Source organism: Vidua chalybeata, chromosome 2 (genome assembly GCF_026979565.1).
Source record: "Vidua chalybeata isolate OUT-0048 chromosome 2, bVidCha1 merged haplotype, whole genome shotgun sequence".
Lineage (NCBI taxonomy): Eukaryota > Metazoa > Chordata > Aves > Passeriformes > Viduidae > Vidua > Vidua chalybeata.
The window spans coordinates 90,577,114-90,593,738 of NC_071531.1; the positions used below are offsets into that span (position 1 = coordinate 90,577,114).

At 39.5% G+C, this 16,625-nt stretch overlaps 1 protein-coding gene across 5 annotated transcripts in view; it reads right to left on the reverse strand.

Annotated features, from left to right (window-relative positions):
* The window catches only part of SPATA13 (spermatogenesis associated 13), a 171,376-nt gene that overhangs the window by 294 nt on the left and 154,457 nt on the right, over window positions 1-16,625 (reverse strand). For 4 of the 5 annotated variants that reach the window (XM_053934544.1, XM_053934542.1, XM_053934545.1 and 1 more), the window contains 6 exons: window positions 14,920-15,099; window positions 14,071-14,303; window positions 11,623-11,752; window positions 10,710-11,082; window positions 6,881-6,955; window positions 1,667-5,667 (listed from right to left, as the gene is read on the reverse strand). In XM_053934544.1, coding sequence (XP_053790519.1) covers window positions 5,486-5,667; window positions 6,881-6,955; window positions 10,710-11,082; window positions 11,623-11,752; window positions 14,071-14,303; window positions 14,920-15,099 — 1,173 coding nt within the window. In that variant the 3' untranslated portion in view covers window positions 1,667-5,485. Of the gene's footprint in view, window positions 1-1,666; window positions 5,668-6,880; window positions 6,956-10,709; window positions 11,083-11,622; window positions 11,753-14,070; window positions 14,304-14,919; window positions 15,100-16,625 lie in introns of those variants that run through there. The other variant, XM_053934543.1, reaches the window with a different exon arrangement.

Consider the following 16,625-nt stretch of genomic DNA (forward strand, 5'->3'; position numbering starts at 1 on the left):
CGGGTCTTGTCTGCTGCAACCTGCTGAAGGTGCCAGCAGAGACATTTGCAGATGCCACAAGGAGTCTACAAAGGAGGTGTAGGTGTAAACACATGTACACACACCCCCACCCGTTTTTTAAGAACAGAGCCTAAATATCTAATAGTGGCAGTAGGTGAGTTCTCAACCCCAAGCACTGGACAAGTTCTGATTGCAGTGAACTAAACAGAGACTTAAGATTAACAAGAAAAGTGTTATGCTGACAGTTTATACAGTTTTGTCATATTCTTACAATTACATATTCTCTAGATAGAGTAACTAGATTTTGTAAAGCATTTAGAAACATATTTATTTGTGTAAGGAGTATTTGTGTGCTTTTCTTACAAGCTACATGGTGTGCTGTTTTTCACTGCTGAGTTTTTCATTTCTCCTTTGATTATGGAACATGAAAAGGCCTGAGTCTTTGTCTCTGTTACCAAGCACAGATCATTATGCAGCCTTTGGAAAAAATCTGAACAACAACAACAAAACAAAAAAAATCTAAGACAAGCAGTGCTATTTCTGTGCAAACTAAAAGCTCCATCTGATAGATCAGCTCTCAAGTAACTTAAAAGCTGAAAGTACAGAATGATTTACAGGATTTAGCCTGACTGCCCAAGCATGAAATAAAAGGCACAAATGAGCTCACCCTGGCCAGATGAACCACAGGGTCCTTAGAAAGCTTACTGATTGCTACATCCTACTGCAGTGTTTGCTTAGGGTGTTTTTATGTCATCCAATCTATCTCACCAAGTGCTCAAACTGTGCCTTTCACTTTAATGTTGGAGCACTCAGCACACATCCCACCACAGCAGCAGCTGCCTTTGGAGGCAGAAATTCTCAGCTGTGAGATGAACCAAGAAATATATGAGCCTGGATGTTGGAAAGAGGGGTAAAGAATAAGCAAATCAACTATAGTGCCAGCATTTAAACTGGTCAAAACATTTCTGATGAAAAGATTTTAGCAAAGTATGTTATTTTGTTAAAGCTGGTGTGTCTCAGCAAAACACAATTTTTGACACAGCCTGGAGCAGGAAGGACACAGGCACACCTTTCAGATGTGGCCCTCTGCCCTGTCAGAATAATACAAAAAACTTCCCTGAATCAGAGAAGTCGAATCCCAAGTGTGTTGCTCTATCAAGCAGGCAGGTAAGCCTGTTCACACTTACATGCAGAACATGCCTTTTGGGTGAACCCATTTAAATGGTTTTGCTTTCATTCCAAAGAAAATAAAATTAAATCCTCCTTATCTGCACTGCAGTATTTAAGTCACCATCCTCTCTTAGCAGGAGTTTTATTAGCACAGAAGCTGCACCTGCACATATTGCAAGGGGTAGTGTGTGAACACCCTGCCAGGACAAGGTAAAGCACAGTAATCACAGGCTGAAACAGCAGCAAGTACGAGCTTTGCCTGAACCAGGCAAAATACCAAATCCAGGCTTAGATGTTGTTAAAATGAACTTGTGCTGGGAAGTAATAAAACTGTTACTAGGAAAACAAGAGAGGATGGTGTGACTTTTTTCTTTAAAATACTAGAAGAAATATGACAGTTGATAGATTTTTGCATCAAAAAGGAAATTTTGTAGACAATTAAAAAAAGCACATTTTAAAACTGCACATAAAGTTTTATAAGACACAGATGAAGAACTTCAGCTTTGTATATTATTTAATTCAACCATGTACAATAAGAGAAAAATAATAGGAAAGTAAGTCTGTACTCATTTCCAGAAAATAGATTCATTTGACAAACAACATTCAAAGAGTAAATAAACCTTGCAATGCAGTTACTCCAGAACAAATGCACATCAAGCTACTGCTGTCCTATACACTGTACTTCAGCCGTCAACAGCCAATTCCTCTGCTCTGCAGCCAGGACACTTCATTTACAACATGTGTAACAGCACACACACGGGGTGAGATGCACAAAGCACGGTAAGGAAGGTATAATGTTACAAAACACTTAACAAAATAAAATATATATGCAAGTTATCCCTAGTATTTACAACAAAGAGTTTTAAATTAGAGATCGTATAGAAGGCATCTGCTACATACAAATGCCACACATATAGAAAAAAAAAGCAGAAAGGCAGTCAGAGAAAGGTACTGTGTTAGTTATGGCTAAAGACCTTTGGCTCCAAAACTGTGATATAATAATTTCCAAAAGACAACTAAAATGTGGAACATTTGAGAAGTCTGTCTTTGAACTCAGTTCTTACACTGACCACTAAAATTCAAAGTGAAATTTAGCATGGCAAGAGCCACTTGTAAAACAATCTTATTATTTTATACATCAAATGCTCTGAGTTGGATGCAATTATGGTTTGGCATTTCCTAACTTAGTGGGAACACATTTGAGGACAATTATATTTTACTGCATCTCATGCAAAAAGTCTGAGGTTATCTGCTCAGCAGGCCATCAGGAAGGCTCTGGCTGGGCTTTATCAAAATGAGGCACAAATGTTCTTGGTAGTTGCCCTAGAATTTTTTATAGTAACTTAAAGCATGCAAGTGGAAAAGCATGCAAGCTGCCATCACAGCTTTCTGCTATATATTAAGTTTTGTCACCAGAAGGAGAATTGGGGCAAGAGTTGCTAGAATTCAAACTTCTACATTTTAGTTGCAACTCCTTCGCACAGCCTCTGAAGTGAGGCTTTTACTCCCAAGTAAATATTTGTCTTAATTGTTGAATAATATAATTGTGTGTTTTCGTTTCACTATAATTTGTTTAAAGATTATGGCATAGTATAAATTTGGCCTGTCTTACTATATTCGATCTTAAATCTGTTGCAAGGTCATATATTGCAAAGAAAGGCAGAGAGAGCATTACAAAACAACCATATCTATATGAAGGGTACTATATGTAAAACTGTCCTGAGTAATCTGCACCATGAAATATTTTCTTTTTATCTCTTTGAAATTCACTTCTTGAGAAAAAACTTGCCGCATCCAAAACCATATGCAAACATTTCTGTTCATTTTTAGGGCTAAGGCACCAGCACTAATACATGGGAAGAGCCTTCATGGGCGCTGACATGTCAGAAGTAAGATCCCCAAACCCTTTTTTTCCAGCACCCCACAGAATCGAGCACTGGAAGGAAGTAGGCTTCAGCGAAGACACATATGTAAGTGTGGATCTCAATGTCTTCAGGTCCAGCTGGCAAAGTTTCTGGGTTAGCACTGCAATCCAACTTCAGCCTTTTCATGCACTCAGAACAAGTCTTTCAAAATATGATTACGAAAAATATCATCTTCACTCAAACTGTACATGCATCTCATCGGTTTACAGGCCTGAACGTGGCAAGTACCCACAAAAATGGGTATGTAAGAAACACAAAAGGCTTACTCATTTGAGGGGAAGGGTGTGCATCCATGCCTGCATTTGGAAGTCTGCTCCTTGTGTTTAAATTGAGCATTTACAATTTTCTATTTTAAAAAATCTGAGCAGCAATGGCTGGCTTAAACATCAAGAGAAATATACAAGTAGCTTTTTTCATTTACTTCCCTGTGCATTTTCTTTCAGCTGTATCACTACAAATGTCAGTGTGCACTTGCAGTTCTTAACTAGTTTAGGTCATTTCTCACTGCTATGGGAAAGCACAAGCGATGAAATTTACTATGCAGGGCACAATTTGGCTGAGCATACCAGACTTTTGCCTTATTGCTGAGCTATATACACAAGGCATTTGAAATGCAGAGTTGTCAAAAAGATGTAATTTAAAAACAAAACCACAAACCTGGGCTTTGCAGAAGTGGCCACAAAGTTATGAAATCACAGAACCCAGTTACTAGCGGGCTTCACAACACTGATGATAAATAAAAATATGGAGGTAACAATAGTAGTAGGAACAAATACATCTTTAAATAAGGCTTTTTTACATTGTTGTTAAAATGCCTGGTGTTTAGACCCTTATTTGTTTTTCATATATTACAGATCCATGACAAAGCTGACTGTGCCCGTTGTCAAAGAATACCCTTGGATCTATCCTAATCATCAGGTAATGCCCATAATCAGCAGCATAGGATAAAGTATTGTAAAGACATTCATAGCAAATCGGTTCTGAAACATAGAGTCTTCATTTCCTTCCATATTCCCAGCAGTCTTGTCATCCTTGATGAGAGCAAGCAAGCAGAAAGTATCAGTGCTACAAATATCAGGATCCTCTTTCTTCCTGGTGGCTTTTTAAAAGTTATTCTCACAGATCAACTTCATGCCACAGAGGAATTGAAGAAATGCAAATCATGGATTGCATATTTTGACCAGAACTGACCTTAATCAAGTCAGGTTCTTCCTCTTCCAATGGGGACTGATGACACCAAGACAAAAATTCATCTCTGGTCCACACTATTTCTCTGTCCCTTCCAGTAAGGATTTCTCTTTCTTTTTGAAGAAGTTATTGGTCAAAACCCATTGTCAATTGAATGTGTACAAGAAGCATGGATCCAGACCACTTGAATGTATTTATATTACAATTTATTCATTTTCTAAGTCCAGCTATATGAATAAAAAGCATGAGATCTATGTAACACAGCCAGCCACATAGTCACCATGTACTGTCTCAACTCTGGTTTTGTACATTCACATTATCTCTGTGAGAAAATAAAAATGTATTTTTTACACAGAGAAATAAGCATATTGGAAATACAAAGAAGATTCTCCCAGGTGAAGAAATGCGTGAAAAAGCAATGTGAAAGCTCTACACTGAAGAGCATACATGCATGCATCTGCTCTGACTGAAATGAATCAATCTGAGATGCCCTGGGCTCCTCTTGTTTCACCTGTGTGCAATAAATGCACATATTTTTACAGTCCATTTCACACTCTGTTCATGTTTCTATAGGACAAAATAAAATTTCCCTGTTCCAATCTGGAATATGGTAAGGCCTTGTGGGATGTTCTCCTGCTGTTTGGCAATGTAATAGAAAAAAGACAGGAAGGATTAGGGTCCACTGAATTCTGCAAGAGCTGGTTAATTGCATGGGATATCTTCACCTGATTTTAATGGGTGATCTGTGCTCAGTGCTCCAGAAGGAAGGAGAAAATTCTCTTAAGACTCCTTCCTGATACACCCCTATGGAAAAATTCCTCCCTATCCAAAATTTGGCCGTCAGTATAAGGTTAAGAAAAATGAAATGTTACAATGACCTGCACGATTCCATCACTACTTCAACCTAACTAAGAAACAGGTATCAAATATTGCTGTTTCTGAGTAACAGCAAGTTGTCTTTGTCAGAAGAGAGACTGCTCTTCATCAGCAATGCTGACACTTGGCAACACAGACTTCAGAGCAGCCCTGACAAACTTCTTTCTTATCAAAGACAAAGGCTGCATTCGTGGCTCAAGGGAACCCAAGGTTCTGCCTCTGAAACAGGAGATTTGCTGAGCTCAAGTAAGCTTGACTGTGTCTCCAAGGTCCTCCTCTGGAGTGAGTCTCCCTCTGTGTTGATGTCCTTCCAGGTCCTTGGCCCCTCACTTTTTAAAGGGAGTGAGTTTGTTGAAGGTATGCCAGAAAAGGGATGGCTTCCGCTTGGGTTCTGCCAGGGCAAAGACCTGCTGCTGTGGGACGCTGGTAGGCACGGTGATGTGTCGCTGGTGAAGGGGATGAAGGGTTTGATGTGGAGGAGGCACAGGACACCCATTATAGCTCACACCTGCAGAACAGTTGGAGAAAGCACCTGAGTCAGCCAGGGAAATTTAACCACAGAGCCAGAGGACATGATGAATTTTGCTGTGGTCTTGAATGGCAGAACTACTAAGGGTCACCTTTTTTGATGTTTGACTTTTTAATTGCTGCACTGATCTGGCTTAAGAAGACAACAATACCGGTAAAAATAATATAACAGAATTACCAAAAACAAGCAGCACTTTCACACAGCTGGACTATATTGTTTGCACAAGTAATCTTGGTATTTCAAAGGAATGACTTCAAACAGGAGACACTAGTACTTCAGTCCACTCTCAGAGTAAGGCTGGGTAAAATACTGCTACCAACAAGAATGTTATTTCTTCCATTTGAAATACATTTTCAGGGTTAATGTTCTTAAGACTTGGAGCTTTGTGCATTCTGAACAGAATCTCCTAATCACGAACTTTAGCCACACCCCTGAAAATCCAGACAGGTTGTAGGGGTATCTATTGATTAAGAGAAAATGCTTTAAGAATATTAATCCCAGGGAACAGAAGATAACCTAACATCAACTCCTTCCCTCCTAGACTAAGATTTAAATCTTATTCCACTTTTCTCTCAGCACACTAGAGATTTACCCAAGTTTGAATTTAAGGTGGAAAAGGACAAAATCTGTTGTGACTTGTTTCTGTTGGGATTATTTTATGAGAGAAGAAAATAAAAAAGCCATTTCCTGACAAACAAGCTTCAGGTCAATCCTTCCTTCTAGACGGATGCCAGAAGAAGCCATTTTGACTGTTATTGCAAATAATATAACAATGTGGCTTGCAAAAAGAACTTTAGGACATTTTAAAGAAGACACAGAATTGATAAAGAAGAACAAGCTCTTTGAGTAAAAGCAAAGGAAGGAATCATAACACTAATTTATAATTTAACCTGTGCATCCAGTTCCTCACAACCTTAAACAACCTTGCCTTACCTCTTGAGTTTCTTCTCTAATATACAGAATACTGACTTGTCTGTTTGAAGAATCTCAGGGAGCTGATTTAGTAGACAGTTTACAGAGATATTGGAATTTAATATTAAAATACAGGTTAATGGCAATTATTTGGCTCCATGTAAGCCACAAAAAAAGTTTTTAAAAGATTGAAGAACTCAGCTACAGCCAGACTGTGCTATTTCCTAATGAAAAGATCAATGGAACACACTAAGAAGGTAACACAATTCCAAACACCCACCTTTAATTTTTCCTTGCCTTGACTTACGGGCATTCTGCATGGCTTGCTTCTTCTGGTTTTCTGAGATTTCCATACCTAAATCAAAATGTAAATTAGGGCACTAGTACATAAATACTGTATCTAATACTTGATTGCATTAAATTAAAACAAAAAAGTAAACTGTATCTTAAACAATTTTTGGTAAATCTTAGTAGCAAAACACCTGAAGTTTTTAGAGTACGTTTTATACTGTCAAATGAACTTAAAGAGTGTTTTCCACTGGGATAATGATGGGTAAGTCCAGATAACAAGAGATTAAAAAAAAAAAAAAGGTGTAAATTAAAATTTTTGAAATCTATAAGTCACCAAGTAATAGATCACAAACGCAGAATCCTTTTGTTGTTCACTCACTCTGAGCTAACCTGGGTGACAGATTGGAGTCACTGCTAGTACAAATTTGGGTATCTTTGCCTTCACTCAGAGGAGAGCATTACAAAATCTGAAGCAGGCTGTGATGTGGTTTTGGCTGCATCATTCTGGGGCTGGATCCCTCACTTGGGTTTCTCATACATACTTGTGTAACTTACATGAAGCACATGGGTAACCCTATGCTATTTACTATCACTGACAGGCGTATGGCTGAGCTGTGGTAAGTACAGAGTTGACAGACATTTGCTAGAAGGTAGCGTCAGACACTGGTGCTGTCTGGAGCGCAGGTAAAGGCACTCCAGTTTCCTCTCCCTGTGCACTACACAGTTGAGATACATGGAAATGTCACATTTGCACAAGGTGACAAAGGGGTGCACATGCTGTTTCATTTCATGCTGTGCATAAGGCTGCATTTCACACATATGCACAGAAAGAGCACAGAAGCGGTGGTTCAAAGCCAGAATGAAGTGTCTGCTTCAGTTCCATTTTGCATCTTCCCTCACTTCTCTACACTTTTAAAGCTCCCTTTTTTATCCTGAACTTCTGAGAAATTTATTACAAACCAGCCTATTAACTTCAAACACCCACAATTTTTGGGTAGCAGTATTTTATTTTATTCTGCAGGGTTGTTTTTTTTGTTTTTTTTTCCTTTATAGAAACAAGGAAACAGATTTTTAAAAATGAAAGCAATTTCATCAAGAGAGATCAGACCACTTTCTTAGGGTTACTGTTAGTGGTTTGGAGAAGGATTTTCAGGCTGTGGTCTTTTTTCTCATATATTCATAAAAGCTAAGAAAAGCTAGATATGGTTTGGGAGACAATGACTCACACCAAAGTGTCTTTGAAAATAGAAGTAAAATGCCATTTGCAGTTCTGAATTAAAAGAGTATTATTTGTTCACTGAGTGGTCAGATTAGAGGCTTTGCGTATAGTCCAGTAAGATAGCTTACAAAATCAACAAGACAAATTTAAACCTGAGGTTGAGAATAGTGGCATTTTTCCATTGGTTTTGGCTAAAGGAAATGTCCAATTATGCCAAAAAAAGAAGAAATTTTAGAAAAGAAACAGTCTTCTGTTAATGGAGGAAACATCCAAGCCACTGTGGCTCACAAGACCAGATGGACATTAGCTATTACAACTCAACTATCTTTCCTCTGGTCCATCATACCTGTCCCAAAACAGGAACATCAGAATAGTGAGTTGCAACACTTGAAAAGCAACTTTACAGAAGGCTGGATGTTACATGGGCAGAGAAGACTGCATGTGCCTACATGTGCCTATGTGCCATTATCAAACATACAGTTTCTCTTTTAACTGGTTTGGTTTTTTTCCCCACTATATTGCACTGTGCCTGAAGAGCATCAAGCACAATGGACTCTCCTTGTGCAGCTTTTGCACTCAGCAACCATGGGAATTTGTGACCCAGCCCCAAGGGTTCGTGCTTTTATGACAAATCTCACTGCCAGTGCCACCACCACTGTTGAATAGCTACTCTTCTGAATATCATGTTGATTTTCATGAGGTCCCAGCAAAATAAATAGTTTAGGGCTGTAGCTGCTACACCTTTGCAGTTTCCTCATGCTTGGGGATTTCTGCAGCAATGTCACTTAGGAGGAATGGTAACACCAAGACAGACCTGAGGCTGCCCAGGGCAGAGCCTCAGGCGCTTCCTGACAGACATCATCTAACTTGCTCAACATACTCTCCCAGTGCTCCCTAAAATAACCACCCAAGAGGCAGTGCGGAGCTCAAGAATGCTTCTTCTTAGAAAGGATGGAAATGCAAGTGTTCACTTGCTCACTTTTTATCTTCTTTACCTCAGTCTTGCTCACAAAAGTGCAGAAGCTGTGTTTTACTCAGGAGCATCCTTCCATGTATTATGGTTCTCATTCTATACCGGAGTGGAGTCATTCTGTAACTTTGTTGTAAGAGGGGCTGTGTGGACAATTATGATCAGATCCTCAGCATTGCTCTATTACCCTCTGATCACCTTCACCCTTAGGCAATATCCACTATTTTATAGTTCTGTATAGGTGAATTAGGAAGGCAGCTACCTCCCACTCCTGTGAGCACAAGGTGATAGAGCAAGGCATGAAAGCCGTCAGCATTGTGCCCACCAACTCTGACTGTAATGTCACACTGTGATATTCAGCACTGGAGAAGGGTCAGGTTTGCAAAGTCTGAGGGAAGTTTAGCTGTGGCTCCTTCATTGTTTACTCTAGATTCAAGATGACTGGGATTAATTGCAACTGTTGATGCAATGTGGAAGGCTTAAAACTGATTTCAAATTGAGAATGAATTGGCAAGCTTTTAAGTATTTTCTTCTGCTTATGGACTATCTAAAATACATATGGAAGAGGCCTTATTTTCGTCATACTTACAACAGTATCAAACAAGAGAAAGCCACTAAGATCAAAAGGGTTACATTTGTAATGTAAGGGTTATTCCTGTCTTCCTATTATTCTGACCATGTGTTTTACATGATCATGGAATATAAGGTCGGGCATCTTGTTTAAGTTTTAATAATTTCTGAATTGTATCATCCACTTCACTGCACTTCCAGTGTTAACCTGATGTCAATCCAAAGCCTTAGCCTCAAGAATGTTATTGAAAAGGAGAAGTTCTCATGCAGCCAACATACATAGATACACTAACATGACATTTTAGAAACACTAAAAAGAGTTTTCTTTTTTTTTAATTAGTGTTGCTGCTTTCTTTGCATATGTTTTGCCAATGAAATTTTGCTGGAGCTTTTGTCACTGACCTTAAAGGACGCATGAAACGATATAAAACCAAAAAACTAATCCTAACTATACATTGACACAGAAGACATACTGTCCTTGGAGTGTCTAAAAATGGTCCTAGGATTTACTACCTTTATTCCTGTTCACTCATTTCTCTGCACCAGTACCAGAACACTCACTGCCCAGTGGTGCTATTGCTGGGTCTGTAGTTAATGACACCATACAACTGCATGGGCCTCCTGGATACAGGAAGTGCCACTATATGACAAGGACAGTATAAATCTACAATTATTGCTGCTTGGCTTTGTAAAAAAGTGTCCTTTACAAACAGATATTTTTGACCAACCATTCATACAAAAGCGCAAAATCATTCATACAGAAGATTTTAAATCGATTTTTATTATTGATTGGTCTTTGTGAATTGCATCTTGTCATATCTCATCTCTCATTCTGCTCCATCATGCACCAGAATCATATGGGTGACACTACCTGCCCTGGACCTTTGGCCCACAGTGACAGGGCAAACACACCTGAATAGGTTTCACTTACACAGCTAAACAGCATGTCAAGTAAGAAAGGGACACCAGCTCAAGAAGACAAGAGTGCACATCTGTACAAAACAAAGAACTGCAAAAGCAAGTTTGTTTTAAACACTGTTTAGAAATTGTTTCACTCACCCATTTCCTTGTCTTCTTGAACTCTTCTCCTTTCACTTTCACATGCCTCCATCCATCTCTTTTTATCCTCCTGTTTTTTTGCACAGAACAAATGAACCTCTTCTGTTGCTCTGTTTATTATCTTAAAAGCATTCTTGACATTGATGTTAAAATCTTTGTCTTTGCCATCTTCGGTGTCTACAATTTCTGTCTCATCCATGTCAATACGATCCTTGTAGTACAAGATGTCCCTTCTCAGCAAGTCCTTCTTACAGAACACAAGCTGATGGTCAAAAAGGAAGAAAGTCCTCTGCTGGCTTTTGCCTTGTTTTGATATTTTGGTCAGTTCTCCTGAGTGGATCAGTTCTGAGCTTCTGGCTAACACATCTGGTCCCTAGAAAGACAGATATATAGAGATATGTAGTAAGTAAATAATATTTTAAGATCTCACTGTGTGTCTAACCAGTCTCACTATATAATAAAGTCTTAAGTTCACTCACTTTTCTTGTATTTTTATTATTAGATTTGAAAATGTCACACAATGTAAATAATATAGAGGTAAATTCAGTCAATGTGGTTCTGCTCTACTTTATTGCTGCATAAACAGAGGGAAACATTTAAGTCAGTGAAACAGGTTCCCGTTCTGACAGACCTACCAAACTTCCAAATGAGATTCAAATTTTTAAAAGCTCCATTTTGCCATCTCATCTCAAAGACAAGCGTCCATGTTAATACATACTGCTCTTTCTGAACTACAAACAAGGTTAATCAGTAACAGAAACATTGTAAATGAAGCAACTGGACTTTTAACTGGGCAATGACCACTTGAAAAGTAGACACCATAAACAACCACCTACGCAGAAAGACTCCTGCAGGGGACATCAAGTCTTGTACACAGTACCTTTGCCCAGGAAAGGCACAGGCTGACACTCACCTCCCAGTCTACGATAGAGACTTGCCAACGGGCAATCTTGTCTATGCTTTCTAGTCTCCGTTTTCGCTCGTTGATCAGGCATGCCACGTTCTTCATGGCCTCATATGCAGCTTTTATGTTGCTATAATCACTGGGAAATGTAAGCACATTTCAAGGATCAATTATACAATGCACATGATCACAAACCATGAAAATGATGCAACCACAGTGCCTGCAGAATTAGCCCACATTATCCACTCATCCCTCTACTCAGGTACTTAAAACAGAGGAACTTTTACTTTATTTAAAGAAAGGATTCCCACTATTCCAAACCCCACACAGTAGCCTGTACAATTCAGTGCTGCTGTACTGCTGGGCTTGTCTAGGAGCAAATTATTAGATTGATGGAAGGAGGCAGAAGAGACTGATTAATGAACTGCAACACTGTCTCTACTGAAAACAACGGTAGAACTCCCACTGACCTCAGTGATGGCTGTATTTCACCAAAGGACTGTGTTTTTAGTGGGATTTTTTTGGGAAGGGCATTCTTTTAATCATGTCTAACAACTGTATTTTCTCCTTCTTGTTCCAAATGACTGGGTCAATTAACACAAATAGGGAATGCTAGGTGGACACAAAAAGAACCAAAATCAATCCCACACAGGGTGAGAGGAGCCCAAAAAAAGGGGCACCAGAGAGAGGAATTAAAGGAGACAATATGAAGAAAGCATCCTGTTTCTACAGGACAATCCTCCTGTCCTTCTTGCAATGCTCTGCTCCCCTCCTTCTTTCCTGAGCTCCCACCATGCCTATGGATCTCCCCAAGCTTGCAGGCAGGTGTTTTTTTTTTTTCTCCTATGAATAGCATCCATCTCTCCTTTGTCAAATGGAGTCTCTCAGAAGAAAGAAGGGAAGAGACATATTTCTTGCTTAAGGAGTCCCAGCAGAGCAGCTGCTTTTCCTCTTTTATTAGAATGCCTCTTGCAGAAAAGGGAGCCAGAGGCAGAAAACAGCACGAACCAGAAGTAAATCCTGCCAAGGCATTAGCCTCGCTGTCCTTTTTATCTGCTTCTGTCTCAGTTCCAATTTCCATCAGCTGCTGCTGATGGAGGCACTTCCCTTCTGAATGTGTGCATTCTCTCCTCTCTTTATTTACATTGGTACTTTGGAACTCTATTCTGCCACACTAAATACAGAAAGTGAAATTATCAATAACAGGATCCTACAACGACAGGGAGATGTCCCACAGGGTGACCACATGATATTCATACTGCTACACTCGCCCTTCCTTATCTCAGCTCCTTTTTTCTCTGTTGGTATTTATTCCACACTTGCTACGCAACTTGTGGCCTTCACAGCAGTCTGTGCATATCGGAACTTCAAATTTTTTTTGGTAGCTAGGGGCTGGAGCTTTCCCAAGGCTCCGTGTGGGTGTAGATCTGCCTGTTTGTGAGCGTCTCTGCACAGTGGGTGCCTCTCTGTGCTTGAAGGCATCTCTGGATGCTGTGGACTCAAGAGGAAAATAGGTACTACGGGAGGAAGGTGGTAAGACCTCGATGTCACTTTATCTGCAGGTTTAATAGCTCACAGAATAACCTTTCTAAAATTAGTAGCAGTGAAAGAGAAACTCTAGTTAGTAATTCTTACTGCAGCACTTCCCAGGTAGTCACAGAACTGAACAGAGGCATTTCACATCTAAATGTGCTTCACACACCTCATATTTTGCCCCTGGCAAAAATCCAGTGGTCTCCAAGGGAAGTTTTCTCAAGGTTAAAGCACTGACTTTGGCCAATGAAGCATTGCCTCAGGCTTCATTTGGACTTTGAGCACAGGGGTCACAATGGAATACTTTCTTGCAATTATACAAGATAAAAAGACAGTTATAGATAAAATCTTAATTTAGTCAAAGATTGAATCAGTGCAGGGGTATACCAGAAAGGCTATCTGCAACTTCAATTTTTATTTATGCCAGCTGAATATTTAGGATCTGGACTTTACTGCAAATTAAGGTAATGTTTATTACTATTAAATTTCTAAAACAAATTACCTCCAAACTTACTAAGGTTGAGGTTATTTTCTAAGGCTCTCTTCACTTTTTCTTACATCCGTAACTTTTATGAGTCTTCCCCTCTTCCACTTTGGATTTCTTTCTCCTTGACTTCTTTTGACACACTGGCTTTTTTTTTACTCTGAATTACACATCCCTCCCTGCATCCTGTTTAAACACCATCTTCTTCTCCTTCTCCCTCTTTGACTTATTCCTCATTGTGTCTTGCATCCTCTCAGTCCCCTGTGCTGCTCTTTCAGATGCTGTTTTTGTGACTGATTGTGATGGTTCCAAGAAGCCCTGTTTATCATGGTCCATGGCAGTTTTGTTCCTGATCTCAAAAGCTTCAGTGTTGTGTCACCCAGAAAACTTGAGTAATTAGGTGTTACTGCTATTATAGAGTTTGTTATTAGTTCTCTCACCTGTGCTCCTGAGTGGTGTATTTGAGCAATTCTGCAAGCTGCAAAGGATATTTGCAGATTTTCTGAACAGGCGTGAGAAGAAAACCATCAATGGCAATGTCAATCATCTGCTGAAGCAAGCGACAGGCCTCGAAGAAATGGCGGTATTTGCCCTGCTTCATCAGTCTGGAGAGCTCAATGCAGGCACTGGGATGATTGTTACAATACTCCGAATAAATAGCAAAGCCTTCTTGCTATCAAAAAAAAAAAACAAAAGGTACAACTTTACTAAAGTGTTTGTCTATAAAGCAGAAAAGCTATTTTTGTAATATCTATTATATATAATTAGATTAAGTAGTCAATTTTCTATATTGCTTCCAGGCTGATCAGCCTTGAAATATGCAGAAATCTAGCTGTCATAACTATGTACCCTTCTTTGTCAGAACACAGAAATAAAGGTCTCTTCTCGAGTCAAGATAATCAAACCCACTTTAAGAAGTATTTTTATTTAGGGAAGACAGCTATAAGCTTAGCAAGTTTCTATCAAAAACTCACAGCCTATCTCCCCACTACCTACCTTAATGTCTGTATGAAGTTTTTGCATGCTGAATATGAGACCACTGCAACCTGTGATCATTAGAGTTTTGACAAGGAAACTTAAAACTGTTTACAAAATTACATGATTGCTAAAGATGGGGAAAAATCTAAAACAAATATTTAATTAATTGCAAGGTACTTTACATTCTAAAATGCTGCCATTTTATTATTTAAGAAGCACTTGTTAGCAAAATCCCCTCCTAATATGGTAACTTGGCTTTTTATTTTCATATTTTGTTAATTTCATAAATAGAACCAACTTTTTCAACCTACATGTTGAAGAAAACATGACCCTATTTCACTTAGATGAGGTTCCTCTTTGTTGTACTGTTTCTCAAGATCCTTCAGAAACTTCCTTTGGAACTTGTAAATATCTTCAATATTACCAAAAATGGTGCTTAACTGAGCCATGGTGAACATTCCTGTATGTTTGCGACACTGCCGAATGTAACCCTGAAATGAAATAAAAAACACTCCTTAGTCTGAGGATGTGAGACAGGTATCCCAAAAATGAACAAAATCATTTGAGCTGGCAAGACCCCTGGGGTCTCCAGGCAAGGGCATGGTTTCCCTGCCACACACACACAGAAACAGTAGTTCAGATTTGCATCTGAGATCTTCACATGTGGATTTTTGGGGTCCAGCCCCTGTCTCAGGGTACCCCAAATGAAGCAGGGAACCTCCCAAGTGTAAAGCCCACTCGCATCTCCCTGTTGCGAATACGCTGCAGGGACTGAACCTCCAGGAACAGCTGCTGTGCTCACAGTCTCACAGCAGTTTTGGCACCAGGGTTCAGGGAGTGCAAAGGTTAACTGATGTGATAGGGGCTATCTGCCAGGCTCCTCCATTTGGCTGCTGGCAGGCAGGCCTCCTGCAAACAGCTCTGGGAGCAGACAGCTGAAATAGCCTTGCAGTTGCTCTGGTGAGGTTTACCAGGAAGCAACACTGACTGTTGCTGGCACTGTTAGGAATATTCCTGTCTCCTCCACAGCCATCTGCTCTGAGAGCTGTGCAGTGGCTACGCTGCAAGCCAGCTACCGCATTTCCTACTGCACCAACAAGGAAAGCTAATTCCTGTGCGGCTCCTGTAATGTGGACTGCAGACACTTCTTGAACGTAAAACATGTTTTATGGGTATACTCTAGCTCCATGATCCTGGCTACAACCAGCCTGAGTGATTCATTTGAGGGCTGAGCTTGCAAATTTGGGTTACTATCTGTGTAGCTTTTCTGGCTTAATCTTAACTTGAGTGTATTTTCAGTTTTATGTCCTATTTGAACCACCCTACAGAGTCACTCTGAGGACAGCAGACTATCTCTACCCCACATGTTGAGCATGGCCCATTGCTTCTCGGAAAATGTGAGCTTGCTCTCTTGTACTAAACTCAGATGCTTGCCAGATATTAAAAACCACGTATAGGATATACGTCTTAGAGAAAATTAATTAACACGTGCCTAAGTCTTAACAGGTCACTAAAACATGAGAGCCATGTCCTAGAACTCAGCTAGCCATGGTAGCAGCACAGGACAGCGTACAAATTCTTCCCTGGTCTTTCATGCACACAATAAATCTTACTGGCTTAAGTAAATAATAAATATAAATTATAAAATTTACATTTAGTGTTTTAAAATTAGCTGGTTAATAACTAATTTTTGTCCTTCCTCTCCTTTTTTTCCTCTTCAAGAAAAAGGCCTGATCTAAAAATGGAAAAAAAACCCCAAAAAACAACAACAAAAAAAAGAGAAAACCTACTGCTGCCTTGTCTACTTTCTTGTGAATGAAATAATCTAATGGTAAATGGTAAAGGATAACAGCATGACAAATACAAGGACAGACCTAGCAAACTAAGGCTACAAAGAATATTTTTGTAGGTTGCTTAGCACCATACCAGATGCAAACCACAAAGACAAATCAAATACAGGTCAAATGCATGACAACTCATGTCAGAAAAGGCAAACTTCAGTGAAAAGTATTAAGGA